The 17,816-nt window shown below is 66.7% G+C and overlaps 4 protein-coding genes across 23 annotated transcripts; 3 read left to right on the plus strand and 1 right to left on the minus strand.

The window, feature by feature from the left end:
- The first annotated feature begins 335 nt into the window (after positions 1-335).
- Positions 336-3,278, plus strand: GPT (glutamic--pyruvic transaminase). 2 transcript variants are annotated; one of them, XM_059395436.1, is made up of 11 exons: positions 339-724; positions 849-938; positions 1,014-1,122; positions 1,288-1,421; positions 1,573-1,816; positions 1,936-2,015; positions 2,104-2,240; positions 2,322-2,496; positions 2,581-2,736; positions 2,845-2,957; positions 3,030-3,278. In XM_059395436.1, the coding sequence occupies exons 1-11, from the start codon at positions 563-565 to the stop codon at positions 3,118-3,120; spliced, it is 1,491 nt and encodes a 496-aa protein (XP_059251419.1). In that variant the 5' UTR covers positions 339-562; the 3' UTR covers positions 3,121-3,278. The 2 variants fall into 2 exon arrangements, with proteins under 2 accessions (XP_059251420.1, XP_059251419.1); XM_059395437.1 differs by lacking the exon at positions 2,322-2,496 and having other exon boundaries at positions 336-724; positions 2,104-2,321; positions 3,030-3,121.
- Positions 3,279-4,927: 1,649 nt separating this feature from the next.
- On the plus strand, positions 4,928-7,053 carry MFSD3 (major facilitator superfamily domain containing 3). Of its 2 annotated transcripts, XM_059395438.1 has the most exons (5): positions 4,928-5,789; positions 6,137-6,284; positions 6,381-6,505; positions 6,573-6,682; positions 6,786-7,053. In XM_059395438.1, the coding sequence occupies exons 1-5, from the start codon at positions 5,108-5,110 to the stop codon at positions 6,957-6,959; spliced, it is 1,239 nt and encodes a 412-aa protein (XP_059251421.1). In that variant the 5' UTR covers positions 4,928-5,107; the 3' UTR covers positions 6,960-7,053. The 2 variants fall into 2 exon arrangements, with proteins under 2 accessions (XP_059251421.1, XP_059251422.1); XM_059395439.1 differs by lacking the exon at positions 6,381-6,505.
- A 29-nt stretch (positions 7,054-7,082) lies between these two features.
- RECQL4 (RecQ like helicase 4) lies at positions 7,083-13,447 on the minus strand. The gene is made up of 22 exons (XM_059395404.1): positions 13,364-13,447; positions 13,266-13,299; positions 13,080-13,180; positions 12,800-12,943; positions 11,945-12,525; positions 11,754-11,853; positions 11,537-11,681; positions 11,310-11,420; positions 11,076-11,207; positions 10,899-10,991; positions 10,684-10,820; positions 10,146-10,229; positions 9,889-10,068; positions 9,631-9,810; positions 9,417-9,558; positions 9,077-9,339; positions 8,488-8,987; positions 8,239-8,408; positions 7,976-8,156; positions 7,746-7,893; positions 7,487-7,595; positions 7,083-7,392 (listed from the first exon to the last, which is right to left on the minus strand). Exons 1-22 carry the CDS (start codon positions 13,445-13,447, stop codon positions 7,268-7,270), a joined length of 3,744 nt encoding a protein of 1,247 aa, XP_059251387.1. The 3' UTR covers positions 7,083-7,267.
- On the plus strand, positions 8,183-17,646 carry LRRC14 (leucine rich repeat containing 14). 18 transcript variants are annotated; one of them, XM_059395429.1, is made up of 6 exons: positions 13,675-13,712; positions 14,114-14,143; positions 14,825-14,894; positions 15,384-15,737; positions 15,921-16,522; positions 16,615-17,646. In XM_059395429.1, exons 4-6 carry the CDS (start codon positions 15,567-15,569, stop codon positions 17,180-17,182), a joined length of 1,341 nt encoding a protein of 446 aa, XP_059251412.1. In that variant the 5' UTR covers positions 13,675-13,712; positions 14,114-14,143; positions 14,825-14,894; positions 15,384-15,566; the 3' UTR covers positions 17,183-17,646. The 18 variants fall into 18 exon arrangements, with proteins under 18 accessions (XP_059251407.1, XP_059251396.1, XP_059251395.1 ...); XM_059395414.1 differs by lacking the exon at positions 13,675-13,712 and adding an exon at positions 14,364-14,510 and having other exon boundaries at positions 13,733-14,248; positions 15,938-16,522; XM_059395419.1 differs by lacking the exon at positions 14,825-14,894 and having other exon boundaries at positions 13,652-13,712; positions 14,114-14,248; positions 15,938-16,522.
- Positions 17,647-17,816: the final 170 nt, after the last annotated feature.

The following is a 17,816-nucleotide window of genomic DNA, read 5'->3' on the forward strand; positions in this document are numbered from 1 at the left end:
TTACCTGGGAGACAGGCCTGCTGGCCCAAGCAAAGATGGGAGGCCTGAGAGGGCTAGGACTCGGCAGAGCCCTGCTGGGGTGAATCTCCAGGGTCCCAGCTCCATTTCCCCTGGGGGTTTAGCTCTGCCCAGCTCTGCCAACCCGTCTGGGCACTTAGCACACCTCCCCTCCCTCAGGTCCAGTCCCTCAGAGCTTCTTGAACCTTCTGTCTGTCCCTACCCCCCATGTAGGTCTCCTGCTCCCCTGTCATGGGGACACTGGGCGGGCACTGGGCCTCGCCCCAAGCCCCGCCTGCCTCCTCATGCACTCCCTATGGCTCCCTGGGGCAGAACTGTGCCCAGACGGGTGGGGCGGGGCCCAGCGGCCCCGACTTCTTCTTCAGCCTTTTCAGTCCCTTTCAGTGGGGGCAGCAGGCCGCCGCGAAGAGGGTGTCCTTCACTTTGAGCCCCTCTCCCCGGGCTCCCTCTTCCCAGCCCCGGCCCATCGAGTCTGGACCCAGCGTCCTTTTCCCCGCCCAAATCCTGCTGTGTCCTGATCTTCCTGCCTGGTCTGAGTAGTGTCATGGCCTTGAGGGCAGGTGACCACAGCCGGGTTGCAATGAACGGGCTGAAGGAGAAGGTGCTGACGCTGGACACCATGAACCCGTGTGTGCGGAGGGTGGAGTACGCGGTGCGCGGGCCCATTGTGCTGCGCGCCCTCGAGCTGGAGCAGGAACTGCGCCAGGTATGGCCCTGGGCCCCACCACTGCCCTCCAGGCTGCACCTGGACAGCTGCATCAGGCCCATTTCCACAGTCACACAGGACGAGGACCTGTCCTGTCCTCACGCCTGTGCCCTTTCACTCCCAGGGGGTAAAGAAGCCCTTCACGGAGGTTGTCCGGGCCAACATCGGGGACGCGCAGGCCATGGGGCAGAAGCCCATCACCTTCCTGCGTCAGGTGAGGCTCGGGGTTTGCCCTGGTGCCCCTCCCCAGCCCGCCCACGTGCTCGGGCTCAGTGTCTGCTGCTCCCAGGTCCTGGCCCTCTGTGTGCACCCCGATCTCCTGAACAGCCCCGACTTCCCTGAGGATGCCAGGAGGAGGGCTGAGCGCATCTTGCAGGCATGTGGGGGACACAGCCTGGGTAAGTGCCGGTGCCCAAACTGGGCGAAGCCCCAGGGAGGAGCGGGAGCTGGTGGGAGGCCGTCCCAGGGGAGGGGTGGACCCAACTGCTGGGAGATACTCCTCAGGACGGCTAAGGAGCCTCTCGGGTCCTCCTCTCCCTGTCCTGCCCTGTCGTCCGGCCCAGGGGCCTACAGCGTCAGCTCGGGTATCCAGCTGATCCGGGAAGACGCCGCCCGGTACATTGAGCGGCGCGACGGAGGCATCCCCGCAGACCCCAACAACATCTTCCTGTCCACCGGGGCCAGCGATGCCATCGTGGTAGGCCAGGGCCAGGGCAGGAAGACGCCGTGTCTCTTTCCTTGTGGCTTGGGCGGACCTTGCTCCTCTTGGCACAGTGCTCCCGGGCCGGGCGGGGAGCAGGTGCCGTCCCCTGGGCCCTACCAACCTGGCTTCCCCATCCCGCTGACAGACGGTGCTGAAGCTGCTGGTGGCGGGGGAGGGCCCCACCCGCACAGGCGTGCTCATCCCCATCCCGCAGTACCCGCTGTACTCGGCCGCGCTGGCCGAGCTCGACGCTGTGCAGGTGGACTACTACTTGGATGAGGAGCGCGCTTGGGCCCTCGACGTGGCCGAGCTGCGGCGCGCCCTGTGCCAGGCGCGTGGCCACTGCTGCCCACGTGCACTCTGCATTATCAACCCCGGCAACCCCACTGGTGCGCTGCCCGACCCCCAGCCCTCCCTCGTCCCCCTCCCCATGGGGTCAGTCTGCCCCCCCACCGCGGGCGCAGAGCCCCAGTCTGACCCTGGACTTGGTGCGTCTCCCACGCCCTAGGACAGGTACAAGCCCGCGAGTGCATCGAGGCCGTGATTCGCTTTGCCTTTGAGGAGCGCCTCTTCCTGATGGCTGATGAGGTGTGGGCAGGGGCTCGCCTGGGGCTTGGGGTTGCGGGGCCCGGGTGACAGCACCCTCCCCTGTGGTGACGCTGGCCCGCCCATCCAGGTGTATCAGGACAATGTGTATGCGGAGGGCTCGAGGTTCCACTCGTTCAAGAAGGTGCTCATGGAGATGGGGCCGCCCTATGCGACGCAGCAGGAGCTCGCCTCCTTCCACTCGGTCTCCAAGGGCTACATGGGCGAGTGCGTGCGGGGTCACAAGGACTGCACCCTGGCTTGGGTCCCCTGCCCGGCCTGCCCTGACACCTGCGCTCTGGGCTGCAGGTGCGGGTTCCGCGGTGGCTACGTGGAGGTGGTGAACATGGACCCCGCGGTGCAGCAGCAGATGCAGAAGCTGATGAGCATCCGGCTGTGCCCGCCGGTGCCGGGCCAGGCCCTGCTGCACACGGTGGTCAGCCCACCCACACCCTCCGACCCCTCCTTCGCGCAGTTCCAGGCGGTGAGCGGGAGGGGCGAGGAGGGGGTGCGATGGCGCTACGCCGGCCGCCGCGGGGTCTGATCAGCTCACCCTTCTCGGCCACAGGAGAGGCAGGCGGTGCTGGCCGAGCTGGCGGCGAAAGCGAGGCTCACGGAGCAGGTGTTCAACGAGGCCCCCGGCATCCGCTGCAACCCGGTGCAGGGCGCCATGTACGCCTTCCCTCGCGTGCAGCTGCCCCCGCGCGCCGTGCAGCGCGCTCAGGTGCGGCCCGACTGGCGACTGGCCTGGGGCGCGGGGGCGCGGGGGCGCGGGTGGGGCCCGCCAACCAGCGCGGAGTGTGAGCGCCCCGCCCTGTCCGTCCGCCCCCAGGAGCTGGGCCTGGCTCCCGACATGTTCTTCTGCATGCGCCTTCTGGAGGAGACTGGCATCTGCGTGGTGCCCGGGAGTGGCTTCGGGCAGCGGGAAGGCACCTACCACTTCCGGTGAGGCCCAGCCCCGCATGGCTCAGCCCGGTCGCCCCCAGCACCTTCACTTACCCCCCCTCGCCCTTTCAGGATGACCATTCTGCCCCCCATGGAGAAGCTGCGGCCTTTGCTGGAGACGCTGAGCCAGTTCCACGCCAAGTTCACCCGAGAATACTCCTGAGCCCCGCCCCCGTTTGGGCCCAGGCTCGGCCTGGGCCCTGGACACCATGGCCAAGGTCCTCCCTGGGGGTCACTGGAGCCCTCTGGACTTGCTCCCGCTACCTGTGGGGCTGGGCCCCTGCCTTTCTGCAGACCCTTAATAAAGCTGAAGCAGCCTGACTACCTGGAGGCCGGCTGTGTGCACACCCGTAGAGCTGCCCCTGCCTCTGTCCACTGCTGACTTCCTGTCTGAGCTGGGGTTCCGTGGGGCTTGGAGACCTAGCCCCAGGCAGGGCATCTGTCAGCCTTGAGGCGAATGGTCAAGGAAGGCTCCCAGAGGAGGGAGGTGCAGTGTCCCTCACTGCAGATGTGGTGCCCTCACGGGCCGGGTCTCTCCGTGGCCTCTGGTCTTGAGGCAGACACGGCGGCAAACTTCACATAAAGCGAGGAGGAGTGAAGGTGTGAAGGTGCGACAGGGCGGGCACTAAGCCGGCCGGAGAGACCCGGGAGCTGAGTCCCAGGGGTGACCACGTCCGAAAACATAGCCTAAGGTAGACGCAGCCAGGGGCCCTGCTGTGCCTTCCTGCATCGCCCGCCTGTCGCCCGGCCAGCAGCACAGGAAGCACACTGCGCTGTGAGACGGAGCCGGGGGGGCTGGGTGAGCAGCAGGAAACGGAGTCCCGGTGAGGACTCAAGGAGGAAGGCTTGGTTCCCCTCCTGAACGAGCAGGTGGCAGGGCGCTGGAGGAGCCAAGGTAGGGGGTGGGGAGAACGAACACATAGGTCTTGCTTTGTTTGTATTGGGTTTGGAGTATGTGACATCCTAGTGCAAACACAGCCCTTGGGCTGGGAGGCAGCGAGGGGGCCCTCCCACGCTGGAGCACTCAAGGCCAGGTGCCGGGGGAAGGGCTGTAAAATGCTGACGCACAGGCACCCCGGGGAGGCCCAGACTGGGGGTGGGTGTGCAGCCCTACGTCCTGGCCCCGGGAGCAGAGATGGAGCTCACTGTGTGCAGGGCAGGCACGGTTGGGGGTCGCCGCCATCTTGGGGAGGGACGCCAGTCCTCATTTTACAGATGAGGAAGCTTGTCGAAGTGACAGGAGACCCACTCCAGGTGGTTTCACCAGCTGTTCCTCTAGGGGTTGGGTCGGCTTCAGGGGGCCGAGGGTTCGGAGACAGAACGAAGGCCCTAGCTCTGTCCGCTCCGGAGGTGGTTCTTAACCACGGGCTGTACTCACTTCCTCTTCTGGGCCTCGGGAGTCCTGTGGGTGCCACTGTGAGGAGGGACCACGCGAGACCCCCCGTGTTCGGCTGCTCCAGGGACGTACCTCTCCCCTCCACCAAGCCAGCAGCAGGGAGGCAGGGCCTGGGTGGGCCTCTCCCAGCCTGGTCACCGACCCTGGAGGGCATCTCCGGCAGCAGCTGGCTGCAACGCCCTGGTTGAGACCTTTTGTGGCCCTGGGCATAAGCAGTAGTGGGTCATGGGTACTTAATTAAGAGGCCGACTCCTCCCTAGGCACTGCAGCACCCAAGCTGCAGGTGAGACATCACGGAAGCGCTTGTGGGAATTCAGGGTGTGGGTCCAGGGGGTCTGGGAGCCGGATCTCCTCATACCCTTGGGGGAGGGCCAAGGTGAGCCGCGGGCTCAACACCAGATAGGCGAGTGGCCGCCGGGCCCGCGGCTCCCGGGCCGCACCCAGGTTGGCCACTGGGGGCGCCCGAGGGCGGGCGGCGCTCTGGCCCGCTCGCGCGCTCAGTGGCCGCGCGTTGCGCGCCTGCGTAGTGCGCCTGCCTCAGGACCCGCGGGCGCCCACCTGCCCAGTGCGCTGACTGGTCCCGCTCGAGCCATGCGGTCGTGGGACCCCTGACCCGCCCAGACCCCCCCTCCGGAACCGCTCTGCCCCGGCGCCAGGTTCTGGTCCGGCCTTGAACCCAGCCCCGGTCCCCGCCCGATCGCGGGCCGGGCCCCGCCCCCCAGCAGTAGCCCCCGGGCGCCCCGCTCTCCTGGCCATGCGGCGGAAGCTGCTGCTGCTGGCCGGCCTCTACCTGGTGCAAGGCCTGCCCTACGGGCTGCAGTCTGGCCTGCTGCCCGTGCTGCTGCGGGCGCGAGGCCTCTCCCTGACGCGCGTGGGACTGGCCAAGGTGCTGTACCTGCCCTGGCTGTTTAAACTCGTGTGGGCTCCCCTGGTGGACACGCGGGGCTCCCTGAAGGCCTGGCTGGTGCTCAGCACGGCTGCTCTGGGCCTGGTGTGCGGGCTGCTGGCCGCCCTGCCACCCGCGGAAGCCGGCCCGGCTGGGCTGCCGGTCACTGTGGCGGGGCTGCTGCTGTTGCTGAACCTGGGTGCGGCTGTGCAGGATGTGGCCCTGGACACGCTGGCCGTCCAGCTCTTGGAGCCGGCGGAGCTGGGGCCCGGCAACACAGTGCAGGTGGTCGCTTACAAGCTGGGGGCGGTGCTGGCGGGAGGGGGCCTGTTGGCCCTGGTCCCCACGCTCTCCTGGCCCCTGCTCTTCCTGCTCCTGGCCGCTACCTATTGGTTGGCTGCTGCCCTCGTCTGGGCGGCGCCGGCCCTGCAACAACTGCCTGCGTCTGGGCCGTCGGAACCACCCCTCCGCAGCCTGCACCTTCTGCAGGACCTGCTGGCCATGCCCGGGACTCTGTGGACGGCGGGCTTTGTGCTCACTTACAAACTGGGTAAGTGAGGCCGTGAGTCAGGCAGCAGCAGGGTGGGAGCCTGGGGGACCTCCGGCAGGTCTCCAGGAGCCCTGGAATCCATTTGGTGGTCACCTTCGGGGCGTTAGCATAGCAGGCTGGAGTTCAGCCTGGTTCCCCAGCTCTTGCTGCACGGCTTCCGGGAGCTCCAGCCACAACACCTGGGGTCTGACGCCGCCTTATGCTGACCCTAAGCTTGCCTGATGCCCAGCCCCAGCTATCTCCAGGCACCTGGGGCCCAGAACGGAGGCAGTGCCCGGCTAGGGGAGGGCCTCTAAAGGCCCCAAGGTGAAGGGGGGTGGGAGCCCCTGCTCACATTCTCCCCACAGGTGAGCAGGGTGCCAGCAGCTTGTTCCCGCTCTTCCTGCTGGACCACGGCATCTCCACGCCAGAGCTGGGGCTGTGGAATGGTGTGGGCGCCGTGGTCTGCTCCATTGTAGGCTCGTCCCTGGGCGGGGCCTTGCTGGCCAGGCACAGGTGAGCCCTCCCCAGCCTGGCTCACTCACCTGCACCCACCCGACCTGGGCCCCACTCCCTGACTCCCCCCACCCCCACCCCATCTCCCCACCTCAGGCAACCACTGGCCCTGCTCAGGTCAGTGCTACGGTTCCGTCTCGGGGGTCTGGCCTGCCAGACCACCCTGCTCTTCCACCTGGACACCTCAGGGGTCAGGTTGGGCCCCAGCACCGTCCTGAGAGGTGAGGGGCTGGCTGCGGGAGGGGAGGGGTCCCATGTCCTGGGCTCCGCTGATCTCGGCCCTCCCAGGGGCAGCCCTGCTGAGCCTGTGTCTACAGCACCTCCTCGGGGGCCTGGTCACAACCACCACATTCACCCTGATGATGCGGTGCAGCCAGCGGGCGCCCCGTGCCCTGCAGGTGAGGGGGCTGCGGCAGGGACGTGCAGGGGGGCTGCAGGGCTGGCTGCGATCCAAGTGACCCCTCACCTGACCTCCTGCCCGGTCCCTCCTCGTCCCCACAGGCCACACACTACGGCCTCCTGGCCACGCTGGAGCTGCTGGGGAAGCTGTTCCTGGGCACGCTGGCTGGAGCCCTGGCCGACAGCCTGGGGCGGCTTCTCTGCTTTGCCTTCTTCCTGGCCCTCTCGGGCATGCCCGTGCTGTACTTGAGCCTGGCCCCTGGCAGCCTGGCCTGAGCTGGGTGCCCACCGGCCTAATAAAGCTGGGTGTGCCCGTGGCCTGGCTGGCTGGGCTGTGACACGGGCAAGGCTGTCCTCAGAAAAGAGCTACTATGAGTGACTTGAGCATTTTTAATCTGCATTTTGAGGCCTCCTTGCCCCTGCACTTCTGATGGTGGGTTCTCCCCAGGGTAGTCATTGTCATGGCCACCAAGGTCTCTTTCTCCTGACGCACAGCCACACCTGATCCCCTCCACACCGTGGCCAGGCCACAGGCTGTCTTGGCGTCTGAGGTCGGGGAGCAGGGCCAGCCCACAGCCCAGCGGTCAGTGGCCCCAGCGCAGGATCTCCTCTGTGGCCAAGCGCATCAGGGCGGGGAAGCTCAGGCACAGGTGTCTCCTCCAGAAGCGCCGGTCCCGCCCATACACCTGCGCTGGGAAGCGGGGGCTTCCTGCGGGGGAACAACAGGGTGCAGCAGGATCCTGAGGACTCTGGGCCAGGCCCCACCCCCATCCCCGTCAGAGACCAGCCTCCCAGGCCCTCACCGATGCCATGGAAGATGCGGGCCACAGCCCTGCCTGAGAACTGCTGCTCTGGCCACAAGGACAGAAGGTGGCGCACGTCCCGTCGAACCTGGTCCTCCCAGTCCTGGATCTGTGAAGGGGGGGGGGACGTGAGGCCACTTCCACGGCGCCAGGTTCCACGTAGCCCACCATGTTGCGGGCCAGGAGGCGGAGTGTGCGTGTGTGTGCGTGTGCGCGCACTGGCTGGGCTCACTGCAGGCCAGGAGGAGCGAGCTCTCACCCCTGCCTGTCCTGGCTCCGGGTCCTGATCGTCTTCCGTGTCCCCGGGACTCTCTTCCTTGAAGTAGCAGCTGAGCAGGGCCTTGAGCCTGGCGCTGTGCTCTTCACTGGGCTGCTCCAAGCAGGGCCCGCAGCTGGGGAAGGCCACACTGGGGCGAGAGGAATCTGTCAGAGCTGCCCCCCTGCGGGGCGGGGTGGAGGGGGCCCCAGGCCCATCCACCCCTCCTGCACCTGTGAAAGGCCTGGAAGGTGCGGCGCAGGCCGGCCAGGGCCTCCCGCTCTCGGGCTTGTATGTGGCCGTATAGGAAGTCACAGATCTGGTCCCTCTCGTGGGCTGTCAGGTCTCCAGGACTGCGCAGACAGAAGGCGAGCTCCCGGAACTCCACCAGCACCCCCGTGTCCCGACGTGCACCTGCCAGAGAGCTCATCACATGCGGGCAGGCTGGCAGCAAGCAGGTCCGGGGCCGAGTGGGCCGGGCGGGGGGAGGGCGTACCTGTTGTGGGCTCGGGCTCCCACTGCAGCTGACGCAGAGCCCGCTGTGCTGATGCCAGCTTCCAGCCCGCCGAGTCCGCCAGCTTCACGACGTCAAACTCTACAGAACAGCCTCCCCCACCTGTGCTCTCCGGCGGCTGCTGGGCCAAACATACAGCCAGGAGGGGACACCTGTCCCAGGACGAGACACGTAATTAGCCATCCTGGCTCCATGTCTTTAGCCCCAGCCTGGGCCAGGATGTGTGTTCACCTGTGGGCCAGGGCCAGGAGCTGGGGGGCACCCCCAGGACAGCGCAGGTGGCACCGGGCGAAGGTGGGTGCCAGCAGCTCCAGCCAGCGTCGTGGGTGTAGCTCCAGATAGCACAGCAGGGTCTCAATGGCTGTGGGTGGGGGACGTAGAGCAGGGCTCAGGGACATGGGCACGTGGGGACCCAGGTGTATGGGGAACGTGCCCACCGTCCCCAGTTCCTCACCCTCCTCGGGCATGTCCAGGGCCTGCACCAGCGGCTGCACCGGAAGTGCCCGCTGGTGGCCTGGGCACCGGGCTGCATGCTGGCTGTTGGGCTGCTCAGCGTCCCTCAGGGACCCGGCCACAGGTGTCTTCTGGCCCCTGGCTCCGTCCTTCTCTGGAGGCTGTTGGGCTTGGGCACAGGTGCAGGGGGGGAACGCGCACTGGACCAGTTTCTTCACGGCGAGAAAGTCAGCTGTGTCGGCATACACGTGTCTCCGCAGCTCCTGCAGGTCCTGGCCCTGTGGCATGGAAGCTGTGACCATGTGGCATGGTGGGGGGAGGCTGTGGGGGAGACTCGGTGGGGGGCTCGAGCGGGGCAGGCAAGAACCTGGGGTTGTAGGAAGAGGTGGCAATGCGCCGGCTGGCCGTCACGCCCAGCCCGGCCCACAGCCTGCACGTAGGTCTCCAAGCTCGCGGGCAGCCCCAGGTGCAGCACAGCTCGCACATCGGGCCGGTCCAGCCCCATCCCGAAGGCCACCGTGGCCACCACCACCCGCAGCCGGCCGTCCATGAAGGCCTGCTGCACCTGCCGCCGCTCCCGGTGACACATGCCGGCGTGGTAGGCTTTGGCTATGGCCTCAGGGATCTGGCCTGCGGGGAAGACACAGACGGTCGGGTGCACTGTGTTTCTGGGGCAGGTCTGTGGGGCACAAGCCTGCTGACCTCACCTCTGGGCCCCGGGTCCCGTGACGCACGCAGGCAGGTGCGGAGCAGTGCGGCGACACGCTCTGTGTCCTCACGTCTGTTGCAGTAGACGATGATGGAGCTCAGAGCACGAAAGCGGTCACTCTGCAGCAATGTCACCAAAGCCTGGTGGGTGACAGCGGTCAGTGAGGGCTGTCAGAGGCCGTGCCTCTGGTGGGCCCAGGTGTGTGCACCTACCTGCTCTGGGTCCCTGTCCATGGACACAGAGAGGTACAGGTTCGCAGGGACGGTGACCGGCTCGCTGAGGACAAGCTCCTCAGCCACGCCTAGATGCTGGGCCACATCTCTTGAGGTGTTGCATGTGGCCGTGGCCGTGAGACCCAGGAAGCAGCGCACACCCAGGTGTTCCCGCAGCACCTATGTGGGGGCAGAGCCAGAAAGGGTGCCCAAGCCATCCTCCCTGGCCTGCTCCCTTGTACCCCAACTCAGGCTCACCTTGCAGACACGCAGGTAGCAGGGCCGGAAGTTGTGGGACCACTGGGAAAGGCAGTGGGCCTCATCGACACAGGCAAAAGCGACTGGAGGCAGCTGAGGGAGGCAGCCAGAGGGCCCCAGCCCAGCCCCCACCAGCGCCTCGGGCGACAGCATCAGCACATGCACCTGGGCCGCCTGGACCTGAGAGTGCAAGGTCAGGAGCATCAGGGGAGGGCCGGGCTGCTCCTCGGCCCGTCTTGCCAGGCGAGGCCCCTCACCTTCTTCAGGGCAGACTCCCGCTGCTTCCTCGTCATGCCCGAATGGATACAGGCCACCTTCAGGCACGGGGGCAGGCCAGACACCTGCAGGGTCAGGAGAACAACCAGTGACAAGCCACCCTTCCTTGGTTCTCCCTCCAATGGGCTCTCCGAGCTGCTCAGCTTGACAGCAGCCACCATCTCTGCTTTGGGCTCTCTGGGGAGAGAAAGCCCAGATGGCGGGGCCTACAGGACTAAGGGTCAGGGCTGCCCATGAGCCTTGGCTCAGAAGCACCAGGAACGGACAGGCCCCATGGGGATGCCCACCTTCCTCAGCGCTGCTGCTCCTGGGGGGTCGAGTCAGGTCAGCCCGGCTGCCAGGTCCCTGCTGCCCTCTGGCCACCACTAGACCTGGGGCTGTGGACAAGCTGCCGGGCTGAGAACAGCGGAGCTCCTTACGGCCCTGACTAGGTGATAAGCAGCAGCCTGAAGGAGCCAGAGGACCTGTGGGCACCAGTTCCTGCCTTCTGTGTGGGGCCCTAGGGTCCTGCCAGAGCACCTGGTCATCCATGAGAGACAGGAGGGGAGAGATGACCAGCGTGAGGCAGGGGCTTCGCCGGGCGTAGAGCAGTGCAGGAAGCTGATAGCACAGGGACTTGCCGGAGCCAGTGGGCGACACCAGCAGTGTGGACATGCCTGGTGGGACCAACAGTCAGTATGCCACCCTGTGGCCAGGCCTTCGTCCTGGCCCCTCCCGGCAGGAGCCAAGCTCACCAGAAAGGATCTGCATGATCACACGCTCCTGCCCAGGGCGGAAGGCTTGGTGCCCCAGCTGCTCTAGGGCCTGGAACACCTCAGCCGGTGTCTCTGTGGACACAGGTGTTGGTCAGGAGGGCCCCAAGTTGTCCCCATCTCTCAAGAAAGGCTCTGGGCTGGTCAGCTTCTGCTCACCTGCCACTTGTCCCGAGGGCCCCGGTGGGTAGAGTGGTGGCACTGGGCGGGGCCGGCAGGGTGCCCGGGGCACAGGCTGCTCCACAGTCACCAACAGCTCAGGCCCAGCAGGCTCCGGGTCTTTCTCACTCACTAGGATGAGACACAAAAAGGTGGTGTGGGAACTCTAGGCTAGACTAGAATCTTCCTGGAAAAAACACAAGTGGCCCCAGCCCGCCCCCTTCCTTCATTCACCGGGCTGCTGGCAGCCGGCAGTGCCTATCCTCTGCACCGCCTCATCTGCGGCGAGCCGGGTCTGCACGTCGTCTTCATTCTCACGGCTCTCCTGGGGACCCTGAGCAGGCTCTGTGTCAGGTGTAAGGAGCTGCTAGCTTCTTCTGTTGGAGGTAGGTGTGCTCCCCTGCCCCCCCTCCCCCCAAGAGTACCACTGTCATCCAAACAGCGCTAGTGCAACCCCTCACCCAGAGTAGAAGTTTCACTTGACTGGGGGCACTGGGATGACCAGTGGCCTAGCTGTCCGCACCGGAAGCAAGAATTCTTGACTGTGGCTCTGGGCTGACCGCCTCCAAAACACTCCCCCTTCTTCTGCCACTTCTGCTTCCACATCTGGGGGGCCACAAAAAACGGTCACATGGCAAAAGGCGGTAGGGATGAAGGGAGTGGCTGCCGGCTCCTCACCTGCTTGCGGAGCAGCCTGCCGCGGAGCGCCGGGCCCCGCACGTAGCGTTTCTGCTTCATGTTGAGCCTCACGTAATTACCTCCGCTCCGGACAGCTGGCCTAGAAAGCAGGTACAGACAGGCGATGGCCAAAGCCGCCCCACCGTAGCTCGTCTCAAGGTGACCGTACTGGGAGGCTGAAGCTGCGGTACCTGGTGGCTGTGGGGCCAGTGGGGGGCTGTGCCCCCACGGGTTCTGCTGGGCAGGCTTCTGCGTGTTCTGGAGCCCCAGCTTCTTCAGGCAGAGGTCCCGCATGACTGCTGTCCTGCTGGGCCTGTGCAGGACTCCCTTCTGGTTCCCCATTCCATGTCCACTTCTTGTCTTGACTGTTGCCAGGTTGGGGGCTCTCTGCATGGACTCTGGCTGTCTGTAGGGCTTGAGTCTCAGGGCCAGCGCCGGGACCAAGGACAGGCGGGACACCTGAAGCCAGAGGTTGTGAGTCCTCTACACCCAGGTTAGGCTGGCAGGCCTTGGAAGCCCCCAGGAAATCTGGGGCCCCGTTTTGACACCGCTGTAGCCAGTCAGGGTCTAGAGAGCACAGTCGTAGGCTCAGGGATGCCTGTAGCTGCTGGAGGCAGCCTGGCCTCAGCCGAGGCCCAGGAGGCTGGAGGGGGACCTCACTGACTTCTTCTGGAGAGACGGGGGCAGCCCCTGCGCCTGGTGGCCCTGGGGAGGGCATCTTGGACGAGGGTCCTTGTGGAAGTCGGGGTATGCGGCCCAGAGCTGGCCCAGCCTGAGAGAGGAAGGACAGACCAGCAAGCGGGGAACTCAGGTGTCTGGGCTGCTTCAGACTCTGAAAGCCGCCAGAATGTCCACCCTGAAGCACCGGTTGAGGTGAGAAGCCCCAGGCCGGCCCTGAGGCAGGGGTCCCACCCTGGTTAAGGCTGGCAGGACACGTGTGACCCCGCGGGTAGAGCTGCACACGTTCGGAAGGGTTGAGGAGAAAGGTTCTGCGGGGACCGGCTCCGCATCCAGGAGGGGCGCGCTGCCGGGCCGGTGACCCTCACCTGCAGAGTGGCCTTCAGGTTGGCCTTGAGCCTCTTCCCGTAGTCCGGCACAGACCCCGCAGCGCTTGCCCCGCGGAGAGGAGCGGGTGGACTCTGGGCCGCAGCGCGATTCAAGTGCGGCCCCCAGCAGCTGGGCTCCGGCGCCTGCAGGACAGACGGTGGGCGTCCGCGCCCCCCGAGCCCCGCCCCGGCCCGGGTCCCGTCCTCCCCCGGGCTCTGCGCCCCCACAGAGGCCTGGTCGCGACTCCCGGCTCTGCCACAGGCGCCCGACCCTGGGTACCTGCTGCGCCGCGGCGGGAAGCGACTGCTCGGGGCTGCGAGGTCCCACGCCGCCGGCCCCGCCCAGGGCCCCCTTCAGGGCGCGGTACTCCCGGTAGAGCGCTGGGGGTGCGGTCAAGGGTCACCGGGGGCCGCCCGGCTCCCTCCCCGCCCGGCTCCCTCCCCGCCGCGCCGTCCGCGCGCTCACCGCGGGTCTCCTCCGGCGCCGCCTCCACGTCCTCCTGCGGGGGGAGCGCGTCAGCCCGCGACCGCAGCCTCCGCCCCCCGCCCCCGGGCAGCCCGCACCTGGCCCGGCCGCCGCCCGCACCGCCTCCGGAACGCGCGCTCCCAGTCCCGCAGCCGCTCCCGCACGTCCCGCAAGCGCTCCATGGCTCCCGCCCGGCGGCCCCGGGCCCCGCGAATCTCCCGCCTCGAGGGCGACGCCGGCCGCCGGCCAATGGGGGCGCCCGGTAGGGTCGGAGGCGGGGCGGCCGGGCAGCCGCCGTCGGGACAGCCAATCAGGGGGGCCCTGGTGGGGCGGCCAATGGGTGGCGTCTACGTCATCGCGGCGCGCGGAGGCGCTGGGCGGGGCGCCGCGGACGGCGAGGCGGGGCGGGTGGCGGCGGCGGCGGCGGCGGCGGCGTCTGTGGGGCCGGTGAGCGCAGGGCGCCGGCCGGAGAGGGAGCGGGGCGGCGTGCGCACCCCGGCCCTGCCTGGCCGCAGGAAGCGGGCGCGGGAGCTTGGGGCGGCGCCGCCCGGGAGGCGGGAGCCGGTCGGTTCGTCCGCGGAGCGGGGAAGGACCTGGAGCCCTGCGTCGGGCACAGCGACCTCGGGCCCCGGGGGGCGACGCACCGGCTTCGAGAGGCAGATCGCGTCGGGGAGGCGGAGGGCGTCGCCTCGAGGGTCTCCCGCGGCTCGAGGCCGGGAGGACCCGGGCGGGGGCGTCTTCGGGGAGACGCCGGGACGCGCGGGCCGGGCGGCAGGGGGCGGCGGCCCCTGCACGGAGGCTCCTCCCGCGGTGACCACACCGGCTGCTCTCGCTTCCTCTCGTGGCAGGTGCCGGTCGCTCGGTCCCGTCACCGCGAGGTATGAGTCGTCCTCGCGGCGTTGGTCTCCAGGCAGCGCAAGGCCGGGCGTTGGCGTCCGGGCGCCTCCAGAACCAGTGCCCTGAGGACTCGCGTGGTGCCTGAGGTTGGGATGCGCGGGGCCTCTGGAGCCAGACCGCTCCCCCTGCCCCGGGCTCATCGCCCAGGCTGTGACCTTGGGCTGGCCAGGCGTAGAGCTTAGTTTTCTAATGTGTTCCCAGGGGTAGGACCGGGCAGCGGTTTTGAGGATGAGGTGCTGGGCGCGCAGTAAGTCCGCGGAGTGTTGCTGCCGCCGCAGTCAGGAGGAGAGCCGGGGTCCAGGTGCCCCGCAGCCCCAGGCATCTCCTGTGTGCCTCTCGTTAGCCTGGGTGCGCATTCCACGCCGTCTCCACCCCTCTGAGCAGCTCTTGGTCTGGGGCCTACTGAGTCCCGTGGGTCTGAGACTGGGTCTCACTGTGGATCTCGGAGGGGAGGGTGATGTTAAGACAGGTGGCGAGGACCTTGGTGCAGTAACAGTGAGGTTTGCTGTCCGTGGGTCTGTGGGGTCTCCGAGCTGGGCGGTACTGCTGGACGGTAGTAGTTAGGACCTGAGGGTCAGGCCTGTTTGGACTCGACGTTCTCTGGGTGCCAGCCTTTTTTTTTTTTTTTTTTTTTTTTTTTTACCTTTGCTGGTGCTTACTAGACTGCACCAGTGCTTCTCGCTCCTGTTCCTGTCCAAGGACAACCCGCCAGAGCTGGAGGAGAGTGGGGAGGTGAATTGTGATGCGGCTTCCCCCCCCCTCGCAGTGTCCTGCCTCCTCCACTGCTCCTGTGGTGGGGGAAGGGCCTGAGCTCTATTCTTCTTTTGAGGAAGCGAGTGTTTCTGATAAGCAGCTTTGTGATTTGGGAGGCTCAAGTACACGTCGGGCGGAGGGAGGTTGTGCAGAGCAGTAGTCCTGAAAACCGCACCGAGGCAAGCGGGTCCTCGCTGATGCCGTGCTGTTTACGTACTGTGTGGAGACTGCCTTTCCGTAGAGTCCCCATGCTTCTAGAGGGAGGGAGGTGGAGGGGGCCTTGTTCCCGTTTCCACTGCGCCCATTGCTAGGCACCTCGCACTTGCTCCTCAGTGCCACGGCCCTCCACTGAGAGCTGGCGCTGTGCCAAGGGCCATGCTGGGCTTGCTCAATACCAGTGACGGAGGAGGCCGTGGCTGGGTGGTGGCCTGGGGTCTGTGCTCCCCGCTGAAGGGCCCTTCCCTGCAGGTGGCTTCCTGCCTGGCCCAGCACGATGCACACGCTTGTGTTCCTGAGCACGCGGCAGGTGCTCCAGTGCCAGCCAGCTGCCTGCCAGGCCCTGCCCCTGCTGCCTCGAGAGCTCTTCCCCCTGCTGTTCAAGGTGGCCTTCATGGACAAGAAGACTGTTGTGCTTCGCGAGCTGGTGCACACATGGCCCTTTCCGCTGCTCAGCTTCCAGCAGCTGTTGCAGGAATGTGCCCACTGCAGCCGGGCCTTGCTGCAGGAACGCCCCAGCACAGAGAGCATGCAGGCTGTGATCCTGGGGCTGACGGCCCGGCTCCACGCCCCAGAGACGGAGGCTGGCACACAGCCTCTCTGCAGGTATGAGCTCACCTGAGGGGCCCTCAGGCCCTGGGCTGGGGCGGCGTTGCGGTGGTGGTGCAGAGAGGTCCCCTGTGAGGCTCCAGGTTACTGCAAGAGTTCAGTGCAGTAACGGTCCTATTGCTCCTGTCCCAAGATGGCTGGGAGTGGGTGTGGGCTCTGCTCCCTTGTCTCCTGCTTTAGCCTACCCGTGCTCCCAGGAAGCATGCCCTGCGGGTGCTGGACATGACGGGCCTCCTGGACGACGGTGTGGAGCAGGACCCTGGTACCATGAGCATGTGGGATTGCACAGCAGCGGTGGCCCGCACGTGCATCGCGCAGCAGCAGGGCGGGACTGTGGAGCCTGGGCAGGCCCCCCTTCCTGTGGAGGTTCGCGTGGACCTGCGGGTGAACAGGGCCTCCTATGCATTCCTGCGGGAGGCGCTCCGAAGCAGTGTAGGCAGTCCCCTGCGGCTCTGCTGCCGGGACCTGCGGGCCGAGGACCTGCCCATGCGCAACACTGTGGCTTTGCTGCAGCTGCTGGACGCGGGCTGCTTGCGCCGTGTGGACCTGCGCTTTAACAACTTGGGTCTCCGTGGCCTGTCTGTTATCATCCCCCATGTGGCCCGCTTCCAGCACCTGGCCAGCCTGCGGCTGCACTATGTGCACGGGGACTCCAGGCAGCCCTCTGTGGACGGCGAGGACAACTTCCGTTACTTCCTGGCCCAGATGGGCCGCTTCACTTGTCTGCGGGAGCTCAGCATGGGCTCCTCTCTCCTCTCCGGACGGCTGGACCAGCTGCTCAGGTGAGCAGGCCCCACTACCACCCTACCCTTCCTCCTCTCCCCGAGACCTACTCCTGGTTCTGCCTGTCGGTGACCTCCTGTGTCCCCCATAGCACCCTGCAGAGCCCCCTGGAGAGCCTGGAGCTGGCCTTCTGTGCTCTGCTACCTGAGGATCTGCGCTTTCTGGCACGGAGCCCACATGCTGTCCATCTCAAGAAGCTGGACCTTAGTGGCAATGACCTGTCTGGCAGCCAACTAGAGCCTTTCCAGGGCTTACTGCAGGCAGCCGCGGCCACGCTGCTGCACCTGGAGCTGACCGAGTGCCAGCTTGCGGATACGCAGCTGCTGTCCACGCTCCCTGTGCTGACGCGCTGTGCCAGCCTCCGCTACCTCGGCCTCTACGGCAACCCTCTGTCCATGGCGGGCCTCAAGGAGCTCCTCCGGGATTCAGTGGTACAGGCTGAGTTACGCACGGTGGTGCACCCCTTCCCTGTGGACTGCTACGAAGGCCTGCCCTGGCCGCCGCCGGCTTCTGTTCTGCTGGAGGCTTCCATCAACGAGGAGAAGTTTGCTCGTGTCGAGGCTGAGTTGCACCAGCTGCTACTAGCCTCAGGCCGTGCGCACGTGCTTTGGACCACAGACATTTATGGGCGCCTGGCAGCAGACTACTTCAGCCTATGACCTCCAGGCCGTGCTGGGGTTCAGGGCTGCTGAAGACCCCTCCTTGCCTTAGATAGACAGACCCTTCCCTGGCACCCTGCTGGAGGCCTGACACAGGGCACTGGTCTCAGGTTTCCTTGCTCCTGGGCACTGGGAGCCTTCTTTTGCTTTGGGCAGCACCTTGTGGTTTGCCTTGGGCCCGTGCCCCTGACTGGCTGACTGTTGGCTTCAGGGCTGGATTCCAGGCCTGCACGGCCAGATTTGGTTTGGGTGCATTTGGCTACCCTTGGTGTTGTGGTCCTCTCAGAGAGTGTTCTCTCTAGGCCCTTCCCAAGGGTGGACTGCCCTGGGGCTGAAGCTGGAACACGGACCTGCTTCAAGGAGCGCTGGGTCTCCCTGCCCTGGCACCCAGGAGACCTCCTGGCAGGGCTTTGGAGCCAGAAGGTGTCGTTAAGGTACAACGTGCAGTGTGTTTGGAACTCGAATTTGTGGTGTTTTTTTCTGTCCCGATTGGTCAGAGTGACTTGTCGCGGGCTCTGCGTCATCCCCAACCTGGCCGCTGTCTTCCCGTCTGCTGCCCGCGCCTCCCCTTCCCTGGGCACCCCAGCCTTCTCCCAGCCGGCGCGGGCCTTTCCGCAGCCCGTCGGCCCCCCAC

This window comes from Mustela nigripes, chromosome 3, assembly GCF_022355385.1.
Source record: "Mustela nigripes isolate SB6536 chromosome 3, MUSNIG.SB6536, whole genome shotgun sequence".
Classification (NCBI taxonomy): domain Eukaryota; kingdom Metazoa; phylum Chordata; class Mammalia; order Carnivora; family Mustelidae; genus Mustela; species Mustela nigripes.